Source organism: Ornithorhynchus anatinus, chromosome 17 (genome assembly GCF_004115215.2).
Source record: "Ornithorhynchus anatinus isolate Pmale09 chromosome 17, mOrnAna1.pri.v4, whole genome shotgun sequence".
Classification (NCBI taxonomy): domain Eukaryota; kingdom Metazoa; phylum Chordata; class Mammalia; order Monotremata; family Ornithorhynchidae; genus Ornithorhynchus; species Ornithorhynchus anatinus.
In genome coordinates this window covers 8,171,480-8,190,321 of record NC_041744.1, presented here as the reverse complement: position 1 = coordinate 8,190,321, position 18,842 = coordinate 8,171,480, and the positions used below count along the sequence as shown (strand labels likewise).

The following is an 18,842-nucleotide window of genomic DNA, read 5'->3' as shown; positions in this document are numbered from 1 at the left end:
AAGAAAAACATGGGGAGCCATGCTCTCGAAGGACCAGCCACTTGCTCTGAGGATGCAGAGGAAAACGTACTGCTTGAAACAAAGCACAAGGCCAAAGATGGTTTGCTTTCATTCCATGGTCAGGCTAAACACAGAATGCTCGTTTCTTGTCGGGGAACCATTCTTTGCCATATTCAAGTCCCTGCTGAAATATCCAGAAATGGAAGCTATTCCCTAAAATGCCAGAGCAGGAGAGCTGATATGGGTAAACAGCAAGAAGACCTTAAGGAAAGGGAAAAAAGTGGGCCTAGAAAAGAGAGATAAATCCTTCCTCAGGTGACTGATATCTTTATTTGGAGAGCTGAGCTGCCTGTTAGGTTTGCTCATTTAGTTCTTGCTACTGTCGTATTTATGGTCCTTTGAAAACTGAGAGGGAACTGACAGTGAAAACTTCAGTAGTTGTCCTGTCACCTCAAGACTTGAGCTCAAATACCGACACTTGGTATTCAAGGACAGAACTTTTAGCAGGAGATGCCTCTGCTGGGACTCTCTAGATTTGAGAGGGTGAGAGGAAAAGTGATTTGCCCTCAGCCCAAACTAGATCTTTGGATGAACTGCAGCAGTCATTTCATACCAAGGATGCATTCCAGCAGCAACAACCCACGAATGACTTTCCATTTAATTTTCTGTAACTCACACATTCAAGTCGCTGATGCCCAGCTTGCCATTGAAGTGCTTTCCAACATCACAGCCAAACCACACGGCCTATAGAGGAAAGAGGGGAAAAATACGTCAACGTGTGCTCTCTCCCAGAACCTTCCCAGTATCCCAGAAGAAGATACTGGCCACAACAGGAAACACACAAAGCCAACACAAACCTCTCCATCTTTAATGGAGGCTGCAACCATTTTTTTCAAGAAGTCAATGGGTTGGTTGTTGTACAGAGTTTTTCTCCCGCCAACCATGTTGCCCAGGTATTCCACTGTGTAAAGCTTGTTGTATTTGTGCTGGGGTCGAGGATCGTTCACTAGACAAACCTAAGGAGGTCAAGGAAGGAATGATTAGGACACAAAAACTAACAAAAGGCTTTGTGGTACAAAAAAACCAGATCTTGCATATATGCCCTCGACAGAACAAGTGCTTCTGCTTGGAAGTTTTCCCCTTTCAAGAGCACTGCTTCAGATGGAAGGGAAATACTTTGATGGCATCACAAAACCCTGTTTTACTAGTTAACATAGGGAAGTGTTAAGCTAGTCTACTTAATTTGGGGACTGCACTTACCTATTTTTTCAGTGGCAACAGGTACCCCAAAACACCTGCCCAAAGACATTCACTGGCTATAGCAGGGCAGAGACTCACTTAAATGATATGCTCTCAAGGACCCTGGAAGGCTGCAGGCTGAGCACCCAGCTAGGCCTCACTGAGGCTGGGATTATAGAAGAAGGTGCATTATTTGGATGTAGAAGTTCAGTGTAAGCAGGTGACTAATGGAGCAGGGAAGCTTCTTTGTTCCTCTGCAGCCATAGCAGATTAGTGGGAAATAGAGAGTAAGGTGGATTGCAGTTTTTTTTTTCTAGGAAGGAGCGCCTCAAAAAAACAGAGCCTCCAGGAATGGGTAGTCTGGTTCTCTAAGAGGATAGGAGCCTCCCAAGAACAAAATTGTGACTTGGTCTAAAGACTAATTGAGAGAGGAGCATGCGACCAGGGAGAGGACACCTGATACTTTTCCAAGGATGTGGAAGACTAAACAATGGAGAATAGAAACCCAGGAGACAGAAGGCCTTGCCAACAGGGGAGATCTTTATCTCTGAAGGTTGACTTTCCCTTGCTAGGAAAAAAGAAGCCTGCAGTTGAGATTAGAGGAGAGAGAAGAGTGCCAAGAGGGAGATTTTTGAACCTTGAAGGGAAGGAAGACCCAGAAACTGCTGGAGGTACTTGCGTTGAGTCAGGAAGCCACAGAATACGGGGTGCCCAATTTTATGGCCTCTAGGGATTGCACAGGATCTTCAGAAATTTAGGGGCCATAAACACAAATGATCGGGAGTGGGAGAAGGGAATGCACAGAACTGTAAACTTGCACTGAGGCCTCTCATCTTCTCCCTTCCCTACAACACAACAGAGCAGAGACTAAGGGGGTGTTTGGTTTCTGTCAGGGTCTGGAGATAGAGCAAGCTTTCTAAGGATGGATGAACCGGTTGGCTTCAAAGAGCTGCAAATGGTTTGCGAGTCAGAGTTCAGCCATCCCCTATCAGAGGAAAAAGACTTCACTTCCAGAGGTGAACAAAAAAACCTTCTTTTTTGGGAAAGGAAATCTGTTTCCAATCTAGCTAATGTGAATGGCCCGGTGAGTCTCCTAAACTGCTCTTTATATTTCAGAAAGATGTTATTGCTGAGGTCCCCAACCTTGTCTTCCATGTTGAAGAGTGACTTGACATGATCCCGGTAGAACTCCAACGGTGTCACAGGTCCAATCTTATGGTAGTTCTTTTCCTTATCTCTGAATTCCCAAGTAAAAGTCTCTGGTGGGCTTCCCAGACACAGGCTCACCACCCGGAAAATCTGGGAGGGAAAACAAGGAAAGGTGAAGTGTAGCAGGAGACAGTCTGACCATTCCTACCATTTTCTTCCTCTTCTCCCCACCCAATTTCTGGAACCACAGGAATTCTTTGGTGAATTAGACATCAGGAGTTTTAAAGAAAGACCTACAGTAAGCTTACAAGTTCTCAAATAAACACTCAAAACAATGGAACTCTAAAATGTTAAACATATAGTGCCTTGTGCTTGCTTCCCAGCCGAAGCTACATCTGCCAAGGAAATAGCACTGGCGCCTAACAGGAATTTCATAGCTCCTCTGCTTGAATGGTTTTCAATGACAAATAATGACTTTTCTTATTTTATTTTCCTCCCTTCGAGCCCCAAAGTCCTCCCTTAGAAATAAGGGAAATAAGAGCGGAAGCCTTCTTTCTGGAATCCTCCTAGGCGGTTTTGTTTCTTAACCAGCCTTTATACTTTAGAACCTTCCTCTACTTTGTTACTATTATTATGAACAATCTTATTGTTGACCAAGATGTTTTGTTCCATACTACGTTCACAGTGGGGGTCCAGGAAATGTGTCTTTAGGATTATTTACCACCTTTGCTTAATCCTAACTAAAGCCCAGGTGGATGTTAGCATTAGTCTTCTCATTCTATATATAGGGAAAAAACTGAGGTTTGGAGAAGTGAACTTACAGAAAGTCAGTGGTGCGAGCAGGATGAGATCCGAGACTATGAGGTTCCCATCTTCTCATTGCACTGTCTTAGCAAAGGGTAACTAACCTCCTTGTACCCACAATCAGGATTAAGAAAATACATTTTTTTAGTGTCTAAAATGGAATTTCCCTTGAAAAATAATCAGGCCGAGAAGAGGAAAAAGAATGGCTTGATAATGGAATCAGGTGTACAATGTCCAATTCATGGAACTTCTTAAGGGAAAAATATACACGTAGAATAAAACCAAACAGCCAATTTCTAACTAGATTCTTACTAGTTATAGTGAAAGCACCAGAAGACTGTACGTAGAGGTAGTAATTAGGATGAAGTGAATCAGTTTGTGCAATAGATTGTGTAGGTGGTGTATTTTTCTCCCATTAAAGGGCATGTCACAGAAAACTAAACTTGACAGACCCACCCTGAATGCTGAAACATTAGGCAATCTGACGAGACCTCTGCTATGATTTACAGAAATGGCCAGGAGGACCTGTTTCAACTGTCACAGCAGAAATAAACTAAATCTGTAGGCACTGCTGTGATTCTCTTTGGCATTTCACTTTTTTCTCCTTGGAATGAAGGAGGGAGAAGCGACCTCAATGCTGTTTACTGGACTCAGATAATCAGTATACAAATCAACATCCCTGGGTCTTATTTCTCTTCTCCCTAGTCTGTACCTGGATTGCTGTATCTTGGTTTCACACCACACTAGCAAAGGGATCAAAGGCAGCAAACTGCAAGTACAGCTAACCTGCTTTTGCTCTAAATTAATGAATTCTTCTTGCCATTAGTGCACAGAAGGTTTTTGGATCTATTCACCATTAAAGCTTCTAGGGATTGGCTACTTTTTGAATTCAACAACGTCTTGCTATATGGGGTTAAAAACTAAGTGCAGACACCAAATACTATATGTAGTACCATGCTCTGAACATAGTAAATGCCCAGTAAATATCAATGATTGATTGGAAAGAGTAAACTATTGAAAAATTGTAAGTGTTTAAGAGGTAGTGGGCTCAGCACATGCTATATAAGCTAACTCTCCATTAACTCCTTATCTACAGAAATCAAGAGAAAAGCAAATTCCATCTTTTTTTTTTATCTAAGCCAGGAGAAAAATGATCCAGCGAGGTTTGGCACAAGGATGTGATTCTGGCATATTACTGCAAAAATTGAGTAAGACAGTCTTCACAGGATTTGGGCGTATTTTTCCAGTTCTTACCTTCCATGCTTCCTGTGAACACAAAGCCCATGTGGGGTGCTGAGCTGGTCTAAACTGAATCCAAGACATGCCAACAGTAGGTTATTTAACAAATTCTATTTCTACCTTCCCTGACTCAACACACACTTGTTTCAATGGAGTGCTGTTGCTCTTCCTAACCTCATTCATTCTACCAGCCTTCAGACTAGTTTACCTCAAAAGCACTTGATATGTTGAAATTGTACAAAGGACATTTACCCCCAGCATCCAAATGGAGGCAACTGCCTCATAATGAGTAAATGTCAGGCCACTGGTTCAGTACCGGCAGTGCTGGAAATGAAGAACTGTCAACAGTCACTGTTTTGTTGACGACTCCAACTCTGATCCTTATCAGCACAGAGTTTGACCAAATACTCTCCAACACACCAAACAGCACTTCTGTAGTTGCAAGGCCAACGAAATAAGGCAAGCCAGTCGAGAACAGGCAGAACGAGAGAGGTAGAGAACTGGTTCATAATGAAAGAAGTGATAAGAGAGCTTCCAATTAAGGTGATGCAACAGGAATGGATTTGCTCATCAAAATGCCAAGAGCATATTTAATAAATGCCATCCAAACTAAGTTGTCAAAGAGGCAAAAAAAACACAGTATAGGAATGGGAAGTTCAAGGAGGAAAAGAAGGTCAGATCGGTTGTTCTATAGGGCCCAGGGTGGCAATAGGAAGTTGTCAGGTGGAAGGCCTCATCACCACCCCCGCACCCAACAATTCTCCCAATGTCAGGTTTGCTTCTTAGCGCCCAAAGTACTCTTCTTTCAGTCTCCCTGGAAAAATCACACAGAGAGAACAGGCAGAAAAGAAAAATGGTATTAACTGTGGTACAGTGGCAGAGGTGGGACTGGAACCCAGCTCCTCTGATTCCCAAGGTCCGTGCTCTTTCCACTAGCCCACACTGCTGTATCGAGAGTACAACCATAACCTGCTTACTATTGTTAACTGTCATAGGTATTTTGCCAGTTGGCAAACCTGCCATATCATTTTCTTGAGAAACCTAGTGCATTTGCTTGTTGAGTCTGCTTAATTTACCATTTGGATACTCAGGTGTGGTATAAATTTGATGCCCAAGACCTTTGATCACCTGAGGGTGAAAGGGCACAGTTCCACTGCTAACTCAGGCATGTGAGGGATTCTTTATAATGCCTGAAAGTCTTCAGATGCCCATAAATGGAATTGTTTAAATGGAATAAAATAATAAACCAGAAGTTTAGAGATAATGTAAAGGGTTTAAAGTATAAAGGATATACTAGAAACATTTTTAGATTTGCCCTTGACCAAATGATCAAGAAGTAACCAGAAACACTGTTTAAGAAATGCTTCAAGATGCAGGAAAATTCACTCTACTTAACCATCAGAAAAATGTTCTATGTACTTGCTCTGTGGCAGGGAGGATTAATAAGATTGGTAAGTCTTTTATCTAGCTTGTGGTGGAACACATATTCCATGCTGTAAACTAAGATGCTTTGCTTTATTTTCTATTGGTCCATTAATATAGTCCATTACCCAAAATCTTCAGATGATATTGAAGAAGAGGGGTATTTGCCCTAATGTTATTTTAATGATTACCTGGAGACAATTTACACTCTTCTTCAGAGTCAACTCTGTCTTTTACAGGCCTTGTGGAAAAAAATTGATTTGGGGTTTCCTGTGGTAATACCCTTTCTTCCTTTAGAGATTAAGATGCTGTATACTTACATTTCTTCCCCTGGGCTACAAAATTAGCGAGAAGCTGGAGGAGTGATTTTGCTATCCCACTCTGCTCTCTTGTGGGGAACTGCTGTAGTAGCCCTTGCTTGCTACATTTAGTATTTTCTGGAAAAAATCTGAGTTCCCAAAATTTAACCTCCCCCCTTATTCCACAAAAGACTTGCCCATCTACTCTCTGCCTAAATATCATCAAGATCCAAAATGAATTACTCTACATTGCACAATTAAGTATGAATTACACGCTGCTCTGCCAAAATGCTTATTTTCAATCATCATCATCAACAATGTGTGTGCAGGGCACTACTGTGGAATCACCGAATGTTCTCCCACTGCAAATATGTCTGAATGTTGTGATATGGTGCTAGAATAAAGGGCTTGCATACATTTATTTATATTAATGTCTGTCTCCTCCGCTAGACTGTAAGTTCATTGTGGGGAGAGAATGTGTCTATTATATTTTTGTACTGTACTCTCCCAAGCATTTAGTATAGTGCTCTGCACAAAGTAAGCACTAAATAGATATGGTTGATATGAGGTGTCAGAACTGTAATGGAAACTACAACATGGATTTTCAAGAGTGGAAGGTTCTTCAGGAAAATAACCCGTCTCATGGCAGAACTGGCTAAACTGTGTACTTTCCATAGTCACACCCTAAGTTCAACAGTAGATCAGTTTGGGATCAGTAATTAGGGCTGAAAGAAACGTATGCTCTCCTCTAAGTTATAGTAGTAATAGCATTTATTTTAGTAACCACTTGGTGCAATGCATTGTAGGAAACAACTGGGAAATACAGAACAAAGCAACTCCCCACCCAATAAGGAGCTTACACTGTACTGGGGGAGATAGACACAAAAAGTGTTTAAAAATAAGAGTGGTGAAAATAAATCAATTATTTGCACCATTGAAAATAACGTAGATATTGTCAGAGCTGAGTGTGGGGATAAAAAGGGCAAAAATGCTAGAGATGGCCGATGAGTGTTTATGATTTGGGGTGCCAAAAATTAATCGGAGAAGACATGTTGGAGGTGGAGGGCTTTCAGGAGGTCTGGCTGAACTCTTTGTGGAGTGATGACCAGTTCTGTGTAGTACTCATGAATACTTTTCAGGGAATGTTCAGATATTAAGTTCCTCAAGGAGAGGAATTATGTCTTGTCTTTTGTAATGCTCCTCGGTACCTAGTATTCTGTATACGATAGATGCTTAATATGTACGTACCGGTGACTGACTACTAAAATCCACAACTGACTTGCTTTTCCCGAGCACTTAGTATTGGAAGGGATCAATAATGCCACTATTACTATTAGCCTACTTATGGAACAGACAAACCATTGGTTTGTACAGGATGATTATTACAAACAATCACATTCTCTCTCTCTCTCTCTCTCTCCTCCATTCAAAATGTGGTTAATCTGGAAATGTGGTAGGTTGACTACGCAACCAAAACTTGCCTGCAGGGGCAGGAAAATCATTGTTCCTAATGACTAACTGAGCCAAACCAAGAATCTTCATTACCAGAGACTCATCTCAAGCATCACCCCAAGCAAAGTAGCTGTTTATTACTACACTGAATAGAGACAAGAACCAAATTCAGAGACAAATAGTTTCATAAATTCACCAGTTTAGGTGACTCACTGAAGAAACTAGCCACAGACGTCATTAGTTCAAAATTAGGTAATGTCCTGCTAGTCCTCTGAAGATGAAGGAGCGGAGAAAAAGTTCCAACAATTTCTTCAGACTCCTCTCCTTGTCGTTCACCGTCCCCCCGTTAATTTCCCAACCCTGCAGTGGGCATCCTAATTCATAGGCAATTTATTGATCCAGTTACTTTTGAAGATTATCCATAAAGCCACCCAAAGTTAACTGGAGTTAATAAAACCAACTCTTGTTTTAGTTCTCATGCGCTGAGTTCTTAAAATTACGAAATCAATGTGCTTATCTTTAACACTTCCCTCCCTTCTGATCCCACCCAGAGAGGCCAAATAATTATCCAAGCAATCTAGTTCACTTGACAATCGATTGGGATTTTGGAGACCTGAATTCTAATCTCAACTATGCCATCTCGTTGCTGTGAGCCTTAAAATGCCACTTGTCTCTGTCACAGTTTCTTCACTGGCAAAATGGGGTGAATAACGCTGCCCCTCCCTTTTATTAGAACTCTTTGGAAGAAAGGCAGTTGAGAAATTCAAGGTATTCATTATGGTTATTACCTCTTCCATCATGGTGTCCTGGGCTACCGAGAGGTCGCCTTTTGTTGCTCCACTTTTCACCAAGTTCCTTAGTCGGAGACAGTACTCTCTCATCTGTTGAAAGAAAAAAAGTAGCCAAACCTTCATTTACTACTGTAAAGCATGAGACGCTTTTCCCACATAAAAAGAGATGAAATAATGGCCACGGGCTAGGTCTGGTACTATGCTCATCACCTAGAGATGCCCTCAATAAATACTGCTGACTGCCCGAAGCCTACTTTGTTACTAACCCAGAAGGTGGGGTTTATAAAAAGTCAATGAATTTTGGACTGACCTTCTTTTATCCTTGCCCAATCAACACTCTTAAACTCCAGCCCATGAATACCCATTGTTCACCACCATAATTGCTCACGCAATGACGACAAACAGCATTACTAAAAATGTTTTCCATAAGGAGAAGAGAAACTGTTAATATAGGCACAGCACCCAGAGAAGGTAAATTGGAAATTGCCTAACAGATGCTAGCATCAACGGTGACAATACACGCATCTACAGCTGAACCCCACAGCATCTCTAGCCCTTTGAGGCAATACAGAGAATCGATCTGTACCAGTCGGACCAATGCATTTGATTTAGTCAAAATTTTACCTGTTGATCAGTTTTCCTTTTCTGCTGGACAGATATGACCAATTTTGTGCCAATTCCCAGGGAAAGAATGGGCTCGTATTTTATTTTTTGGTGCCATTATTCCAACTGCCAGAGGGTCAAAAACGTGATTTGAATGCCTAAGCGACTCTTGGTTGAAAAAAAAACATAAGGGAATCAATTTTGTAGACTTACTGTCATACCTTGAAATGAGAGGCTCCAAGGTTTTTCTCACAGAATGATAGGTGTTTTATTCAGAAGTCCCTTACATCCACAGTTAGGAAAACATACTCCTCGTTTAACGAGAAAAGGAATTTATTGTGTCTCCCAAGTGGTGACAAGCCAAAATGTAGCCCTTGGCAACTTAGTAATAGAGAAGCAACCTTCAAGACCCAACAAAACTATCTGGAGGGTAGAGCCCACTTGGAAAAGGCTGATTCTTGTGGAAGTGGGCTAGGGACAAAGCAGGGAGAAAGACTCATTGGAATAACTGAAACTACTAAGTCCAGCTTCACCCTACATTAAATTTCCAGCAGGTAGGTAAACATAGCTGATGTCCTTGCAAATAGCGTTGTATTATACTTTCCCAAGTGCTTAGCAGAGTGCCCTGCACACAATAAGCGCTCAAGAAATACCACTGATTGGAGGCACTTCCTTCCTTCTACAATACAAATATAGTGCTCTGTACACAGTAAGCGCTCAATAAATAAGATTGAATATTTTTTTAAAAACTGGATAACCCAAGCCCAAAAAACTACCACTCCAATTTTGTACCACAAACTGGTCTACCATCTCATATTCAAGCATATATAAGTGTATGCCAGAATACATTCTATATAGGATAAACATGACTGCTGAATAACCTCTACAAAATCATAAGGAGATGAAGTTACTCATCAGTCAATCCACTGACAAATGTTTTAGATGTACAGGGCATTTGGGTCCCGACTAGCATTTTGGGTTTTGGTTTTGAAGTCAGGTAGCTGTGAATATCTGAGCTCAAGCCTGGCTGGGAGTCCAGTGGGGAGGTCATGGGTTTCCTTAATAAGGTTGGCCCCAAGATTGTAAATGAGAGCTCTAAACAACTGCTTGAAAAGAACAGCCCCTCTTCCCACTTTTCCTTCCCTAGCCCAAGAGTTTGCTCTCCTGTTGGCTTAAAAAATGTATTCACATACCTCATTTATACAGTTAATAAGCTTTACCTTGTGATTCAGAATATCATTCATCCTTCTGGATGCCTCTGTTGTGTGGGATTCAGGGAAGCACTTCTTAGGGATAACACCGTATTTTTCTAAAAGAGAAAAGAAAGGATTTTCCACTCCCTGATGAGACTGAAATGCATTAAAGAGTTTAGAAAACACAGTATGTTATGGAAGCTAGTATCATCTTCAAATTGTCCCCAACCCCTTTTTTAAGTGCTTTAAAAATCTAGACTCATATTTTTGGTTTAGAAAGTAAAATAAATTGGGGCACAATGTATTAAAATGCAAATTTACATCTGTTTTAGATTGTAAGCCCAGGGACAAAAGGAACCATGGCAAACTACTGAGAAAAGAAATTGATGATTTAAAGAAAACCCCACTTGTTGGCTCCAACAAGAAATATTTTCAGAAGCCTGCACAGGGTTTTGATATTCCCTCAGTCCATTTTAATGGAAAATAATTAGGTTTCTGCACAAGGAAGCCATTCTGAAAAGGGGAGCCATTTGCTCTACAAAACCTCAAAGGACCAATGCCCCAAAGCCATTAAACAAATCCATTCAACAAGTTTTACCATCAGCATTCCATGTCCCATATAAGATTTGACATTTGCATAATGTGCAAGTAAAAGAAGTTATAATATTTAATGGGAGAACGGGGGGAGGGGGAATTGCCCTACAGATATCAGAGGTTGCAAACTACTACCTAGTTGGTTGACAAAACAACAGAAAGCCATTTTCCATTATAATTCAAGTGGAGATATTAAAAAAAGAGTTTTTTGGGGCGAGGAGTTCAAAGACAAGAGGAAAAATCAATAAAAAATAGCATACGAGTAAGGAGCGAAAGTATGGGGTATTGACCCTGTCAAGGATTTTGATAATCTCAAGCAAACACCCTGGCCATTTACTGAAGGGTTCTGAATTTCCAACTACAAAAGCAGTTTGGGAAATTTTCCTATTTGGACAGAGAATGTGCTAACTACTGTAATGTGCAAAAACCTCTCCAGGTTATCATCAAACACTTCTGACAGTTTGAGGAGTTTCAGTAGGGAGAAGAAAACAGGAAAAATCAAAGGATATTCAATTTTGCACAGGGACTGGGCCTGAAGAGACCAGCAGCAAGGGGAAGGATTTGGGGGTGAGATTTGGGGGTGAGACAGGAAGGAAGACGGAAGAAGCCCAGGAAAATCCAACTTTACTGTAATTTTGTTCCCAGATAAACTTTTACTGCCGACCTCACATACGCTCTGGACACAACCATCGTGGAAGCACAGATTTCCTTCTTGTACATAGAAGCTTTCCACTATGTTTCTTATGGTTTATTCAATCTATCCACTAACCCAGAGGTAGGTACAAAAGGTGAGTTATGCGGATCCTACCACAGAAGTCTTTTCGATTGGAAACCCAAAAAGTGATCTAAATTACTGATCTTTTTCCTTGTGCTCCTTCTTTCATTTTTTTGCCCCTTCCCTACCCCAATTTTATGATTTAAATCTTGCTTAAATCTACCCCCTTGCTGAACTACCAATATAAACTTGAAGAGGCAAGCTAAGCAAGTTAGTAGCCACAATGATCTCCCCACTCATGATTCTAATGATAATAATAGTACTCGTGAAGTAATTTCTCGGTGACACGCAATGTGTTTGGGCGAGAATCACACTGGGCACCATCTCCATCCCACTCAAGACTCACAATCTAAGAAGGAGGGAGAGCTGGTTTCTGTCTCCATTTTACAGATGAGGAAACTGAAGCCCAGAGAGGTTAAGTGAGTTGCCCAAGATCACAGAGCAGGCCGGTGACAAAACTGGACATGTGTCTTCTGACTCCCAGACCTATGCTTTCTATTTGGTAATGCTGCCTCCAACAGAGGATTTCCTTAGCTGCCAAAACCCTCCTAATAATGGATTGGAAGTGGTGGGAGCAGAGAAAGGAGCCGGGAAAAAAAAAATATCTGAATCAAGGTTACAAAACCACAAAAGAGGTAAAGGCTCCTATTGCTACCCACTACTCCCTGCTGGAAGATTGATCACGAAATGGCTACAAACTAAATAACCAGTCCTAGAACGCAAGAGTCTGAGTCCATTTTTAGGGAATTACCGTTGGGAAAAAAATTTCTCTTACCAATAAGATTAACCAGCATATCCCACTGACCGCCATCATTTGAGGGGTTGGAAAGCAGGAACTGAACCAGCCTTCCATCCTCAGGCTCCTGTCTCTGGGCAGTTTCAATGAAGGCATTCAAGAAAAAACAACAACGTTCAACCTGGAACAGAACAAGTCAAGGAGGATTTAAGAAAACTCAAATAGCATTGGTTTGATAGGTGGAACACCACCGACTGACGTAGGAGGCAGCTCCCAGCCCAACATGTGGTTCCAGAAAGTTAACGTGGCTGCCCAGCACACTACAGTCCCTGTTCCTTTTACCTTAGAAAAGGTGCAACATTCCATCCAAACCATTATCCCGCACTAAAACTGAAATTTTTAAGAGTCTCTTTCCTTTTCATCCCAAATGTTAATTGCAAGAAACACAAATGGAACTTTTTCTTCAATCAAGAAGATCTAGGAGCATGATCCAAATATACTGGGGTAACTTGAGTGTTTTCTTCAGAAATCTAAATAAGGTAAGAGGGGCGAAGGAAGCAAGTAATAGGGTAGAGGGTCAATGTGCTTTTCATTTTACTGCAAAAAGAATCCTTCTACGGACTGAGACTAAAATTTGACACCTACCTAAATGGCAGGGCAGAGCCCCTTTACATTTCTGGCTGTTCAATCAATCGGTAGTATTTATTGAGCTCCTATTGCGTACAGAGAACTGTACTAAGTAATAATAATAATAATGTTGGTATTTGTTAAGCGCTTACTATGTGCCGAGCACTGTTCTAAGCGCTGGGGTAGACATAGGGGAATCAGGTTGTCCCACGTGGGGCTCACAGTCTTAATCCCCATTTTACAGATGAGGGAACTGAGGCACGGAGAAGTTAAGTGACTTGCCCACAGTCACACAGCCGACAAGTGGCAGAGCTGGGATTCGAACTCATGAGCCCTGACTCCAAAGCCCGTGCTCTTTCCACTGAGCCACGCTGCTTCTCCCTTCCCGCTTAGGAACGTCCCCTACCGCATGCGGGTGCGTCTGTCCAGAAAGCGCAATGAAGACGAAGATTCTCCCAACAAGCTGTACACGCTGGTCACCTACGTACCCATCACCACCTTCAAAAGTGAGTAGGCCCACGGGGCGGCCCCCGGAAGTGCTTGGGAGAGCACAATAGAATGAGTGGATGGATTTCCCGCCCTCAAGGAGCTTACAATTTAGCAGAAGAGTAAGACATTGAAATAAATTACAGCTAAGAGAAAGTAGCAGAATATAAATATATGGGGAGTAAGCTCTCAAGTGCTTGGGAGGTGTCGAAGTGCTAAAGTGGATGCTGTGGGGTTAATAATAATAATAATAATAATTTTGGTATTTGTTAAGCGCTTACTATGTGCAGAGCACTGTTCTAAGCGCTGGGGTAGACACAGGGGAATCAAGTTGTCCCACGTGGGGCTCACAGTCTTAATCCCCATTTTACAGATGAGGGAACTGAGGCACAGAGAAGTTAAGTGACTTGCCCACAGTCACACAGCTGACGAGTGGCAGAGCTGGGATTCGAACTCATGAGCCCTGACTCCAAAGCCCGTGCTCTTTCCACTGCGCCACGTTACGGGATGGGGAGATGAGGAATTAAATTGGGGAAGTCCTCGTGGAGGAGATGTAATTTCATAAGGTCTCTGAAGATGGAGAGAGGTGTGATCAGTTGGATGTGAAGGGAGAGGGCTATCCAGGTAGGAGGGAGGACATGACCAGTAATTCAACTAAAGGAGAGACAGAAATGAGGTCCAGTGAGTAGACTGGCTTGATAAGAATGAAGCATGCCAGCTCTGGTTTGGTGAGAAAAGAGTGAGGATAACTAGCTGGGGAGAGAGTCGATCATCATATCAACGGCATTTATTGAGTGTTTACGTGTGCGGAGCACTGTACTAAATGCTTGAAAAAGTACAAGCCAATAGTCAGGAGGTTCTGCTTGATGCAGCAAACAGTGGGCAACCCTTGGAGGCTTTTCAGGAGTGGGGAGACATGGGCAGAACAATATTTTAGAAAAATGATTCAGGCAGCAGAATCGAATATGCACTGGAGAGGGGAGAGCCTGAAGACAAGAAAGTCAATCTGACCATTGCTGATGTAGTAATTATGCTGGGAAAGGACAAGTGCCCAGACCAGCATTTTGACCAGATGGATAGAGTCAAAGGGGCCGATTCTGGAAAAACTGGAGAAAAAACTGATGGGATTATGCAGCAGATCTGTCCACCATTTGTCTGCCACATGACCTTGGGTAAGTCACTTTATCTCTCTGTGCCTCAGTTACCGCATCTGAAAAATGGGGATTAAACCAATGAGCCTTTTATGGGACATGGACTGTGTCCAAACTGATTATCTTGTATCTTCCCCAATGTTTAGTACAGTACCAGGCACATAGTTAAGTGCTGAAAAAATAGCATTAAAAAAAGGACTGAATATGTAGGTAGGAAGAAAGGTTTCCAGATCACAGGTTTGAGAGATGGGGAGGGTGACGGTGCTGCCAATTGTGATGAGAGAGTGAGGAGCAGCATAGCTTAGTGGAAAAAGCACAGGCCTGAGAGTCATAGGACCTGGGTTCTAATCCCATCTCTACCATTAGCCTGGTTTATGACCTCAGGCCAGGTCCTGCCTTCATTCCCTGGAGCAGGGGAGAGCCAAGTATCATTCATATCATTTTACAGGGAAGGAAACCGAGGTCCAGGCTGGATAACCTACTTACCTGAGGGCACAGAAGGATAATGGCAGAGCTGGGACTAAAACCCAGGTCCTCTGACATCAGGCCCATATCCTTTCCATTAGACTACACAGCCCCACAAGGCCACGCTATTTCCTTTGAGAAAGTAATTCCACCCTCTGCAATTGCCACTTTTGAAAGAATGACAGTGTATCACACACAAACTAGAGTGGAACAAAATGGGAAGAACAAGGTTTTAGGAGAAGAGAAGGGCCCTGCTGAAAACCCAGAGATGATATTGAAACAAACTCCTAAAGTACCCTCCCTTACCTTGTCCCAGAAAAACAAATATGACTGACTAAACTCAAATTCTTCAATATTTAGTTTCTTCATGAAAGGAAGACGCATAACATTCAGACAGGAAAAAATCCAGCATCTCCCTGAAACGACAACAAAGAGTGCATTGAATAGCATGGACTAACATTCACACAGGTTGTATTTGACACACAACTGTATTTCGTAGCACTGCACCTATGACACAACCTCAGGAGGATTCAGAAATCAAGCAGCAACAAGGGAGAGGATAAGCAGCTCGGAAAACCCCAAGGTGTGTTTTAGTATTTTTTCCCAACTGCACCTTTCTTCCCCACTCTGAACATTTCTGATGTAAAGGTTCCGGGTCTAGAGTAGTTAATGAGAAAGGGAAAGAAAAGTAACAGGAGACAAACCAAGGAATTACAAAGATGGCAATAATACCAAGGTAAGTTGGGGTACAAACTCAAATCACTTGGACTGGCCAGTAATATTCATTCTTCTCATTCAAATAATTTAACCAAGTTAGAGGAGACTGAGGAACTATACAAAAAGAATGGCATCCTCATCAAATATTTACTAAGCACCCACTGGGTTGAAGGCACTGGATGGCCTAGGTGCTACAGGATGTGGGAAAAGATACCAAACCTGATTTACAAGTCTTTATGATGGGTCGCTGTCCAGGTCTTCTGACCTTAGAGTCAGTTCTGCAGGAATGCATTCTTTCACAGGCGATTTAAAGAGATTGCTATTGAAAAACTAGGTAATAATAATAACAATGTTATTTGTTAAGCACTTACTAAGTGCAGAGCACTGTTCGAAGCGCTGGGGTAGATACAGGGTCATCAGGTTGTCCCACGTGAGGCTCACAGTCTTAATCCCCATTTTACAGACGAGGTAATAATAATGTTGGTATTTGTTACGCGCTTACTATGTGCAGAGCACGGTTCTAAGCGCTGGGGGAGATACAGGGTCATCAGGTTGTCCCACGTGAGGCTCACAGTTAATCCCCATTTTACAGATGAGGGAACTGAGGCACAGAGAAGTTAAGCGACTTGCCCACAGTCACACAGCAGACAAGCGGCGGATCTGGGATTCGAACCCATGACCTGCGACTCCCAAGCCCCGGCTCTTTCCACTGAGCCACGCTGCTTCTCTTTCTTCCCCCAGTGCATCTATCTGGATAATAATAATTGCGGTGTCTGTTAAGCGCTAACAAAGCCAAGCACTGTACTAAAGCACTGGGGCAGGCCCGGTCCCCGTCCCTTACGAGGCTCCCGATCTAGGGATCCAAAGGGGTCCAGTCTTGGAAGAAATGGTTTTGTTCATAGCATCGGTCCAGCGACGAGTACTTCCAACCCAATTTCTCCTAAAAGCGAGGTTCTTTAAGAACCCCCGGGCCAGAACCTTAGAAGGGAACTCGTTAACCGAAGGTCTGGACCGAAAGATCTCGAGAGGTGGAACGGCCCCCACAGTACATTTTCCCAACCTGAGCTCTTCTGGTTGGTGACCGGCTTGCCCTCCTGTGGCACGACATGCTGGAACACGTGTTGGGTGTCTTGCACGGCTTGCCTTTGCAGACAGACCTCCAGCAGGTCATGGGTGGACGCGATATTCCGGGCCAGAAGGAACTGGGGGTCAGCGTTCTGTCTCTTGGTCAGAGCAGACACCTTTTCTAAACTTAGCCCTAGGGAGACGGAAAGGAAAAACGTTAAAACCAAATTTCGGGGCCTTTCTGCGTCAAAGCTTAGTCTACAAGCACCTGAGGCTGCCCTCCAGAGAACCGAGCCTCGGGGAGGGGGCTGCAGTTTTTGCAGCTTTTACGATTTTTGCAGTTTTCCAAAACCTTGCAATTTTCGCAGTTTTCCCAAACGGGCAGTTTTTGCGCTTGGCGGCCACGACTCCTTATCGGGACGGTTCCGCTCTCCATCCCGAAGCAGCTGATTCCAGAAATCAATCAATCACTGATGTGCAAAACACTGCACTAAGCGGCTGCGAAAGGTCACTATCACAGAACTGGAAGAAACCTTCTCCTCCCAAAACGATCTTAGGGTCTGGAGGAAAGGGGTGGGGTGGGGGTGGGGTTTCCTCTGTGCAAGCATCCAGCTCGAAACCGACCCTTCAACTGCACATCTTCCCCCCCAAACAATCAATCAATCGATCGATGGTATCTATTGAGCGCTTCCTGGGACAGGGTGCCGTACTGAACCCCTGTAGAGGAAAGAGGAGGGATCCTCCTCCCTGCAAGCATCCAGCTCGAAACCGACCTTTCAGCCGGACATCCCCCCCGAAAGCAATCAATCGATCGATCGATGGTATTTACTGAGCGCTTCCTGGAGGCAAGGCGCTGTACTGAACCCCTGCAGAGGAAAGAGGAGGGGTCCTCCTCCCTGCAAGCATCCAGCTCGAAACCGACCCTTCCACCGGACATCCCCCTCCAAAAGCAATCAGTCGACCGATGGTATCTATTGAGTGCTTCCTGGGGCAGGGTGCTGTACTGAACCCCTGTAGGCGGGGGGGGGGGTCCTCCTTCCTGCAAGCATCCAGCTCGAAACCGACCTTTCAGCCGGACATCCCCCCCCTCAAAGCAATCAATCGATCGATCGATGCTATTTACTGAGCGCTTCCTGGAGGCAAGGCGCTGTACTGAACCCCTGTAGAGAAAAGGGGGGCGGGGTCCTCCTCCCTGCAAGCATCCAGCTCGAAACCGACCTTTCAGCCGGATATCCCCCCACCAAAGCAATCAATCGATCGATCGATGGTATTTACTGAGCGCTTCCTGGAGGCAAGGCGCTGTACTGAACCCCTGTAGAGAAAGGGGGGGGGATCCTCCTCCCTGCAAGCATCCAGCTCGAAACCGACCTTTCGGCCGGACATTCCACCCCCCCCCCAAAGGAATCAATCGATCGATGGTATTTATTGAGTGCTTCTTAGGGGCAGGGCGCTGTACTGAACCCCTATAGAGGAAAGGGGGGGGTCCTCCTCCCTGCAAGCATCCAGCTCGCAACGGACCCTTCAACCGGACACTTCCCCTCCCCCCCCCCCAAAGCAATCAATCGATCGATCGACGGTATCTACTGAGCGCTTCGTAGGGTCAGGGCGCCGGACCGAGCCCCGCCGCATCTCTCACCGGCGTTGTTCATGGCGACAGCGCTGCGCGAAGCGTTGACCGCTGCTTCGGGCGTCCCGACGGGGGGGAAGGTCCGGGGATGGGGGGGAAAGGAGTCGACCGCGGCCGCAGCACCGGAAAGAGAAAGCGAAGCCCCGGCCCGGGGAGAGGCCGGCGGGGCTACAAACGGGGGCCGCCGAGGGACAATCCTCGCCCCCTCGCGTTGCTGAGTCAAGGCGGACGGGGAGCGGGCCCCGCCCGGGGTGGGAGCATGCGCGAGAGGGCAGGGCGCGAGGGCGAGAGGGGAGGGCGCGCGAGGGCGAGAGGGGAGGGCGCGCGAGGCGGGCGGGCAGGGCGCGCGAGGCGGGCGGGCAGGGCGCGCGAGGGCGAGAGGGGAGGGCGCGCGAGGCGGGCGGGCAG

The 18,842-nt window shown here is 44.3% G+C and overlaps 1 protein-coding gene across 1 annotated transcript in view; it reads right to left on the bottom strand.

Annotated features, from left to right (window-relative positions):
* Positions 1 to 18,634, bottom strand: part of BLMH (bleomycin hydrolase) — a 34,147-nt gene extending 15,513 nt beyond the window's left edge. Inside the window, exons 1-9 of the mRNA XM_029082172.2 lie at positions 18,444 to 18,634; positions 16,803 to 17,000; positions 15,332 to 15,441; positions 12,336 to 12,477; positions 10,219 to 10,307; positions 8,393 to 8,485; positions 2,383 to 2,538; positions 858 to 1,016; positions 677 to 744 (exon numbers count right to left, since the gene is read on the bottom strand). Coding sequence (XP_028938005.1) covers positions 677 to 744; positions 858 to 1,016; positions 2,383 to 2,538; positions 8,393 to 8,485; positions 10,219 to 10,307; positions 12,336 to 12,477; positions 15,332 to 15,441; positions 16,803 to 17,000; positions 18,444 to 18,456 — 1,028 coding nt within the window. The 5' untranslated portion in view covers positions 18,457 to 18,634. The remainder of the gene's footprint in view (positions 1 to 676; positions 745 to 857; positions 1,017 to 2,382; positions 2,539 to 8,392; positions 8,486 to 10,218; positions 10,308 to 12,335; positions 12,478 to 15,331; positions 15,442 to 16,802; positions 17,001 to 18,443) is intronic.
* Positions 18,635 to 18,842: the final 208 nt, after the last annotated feature.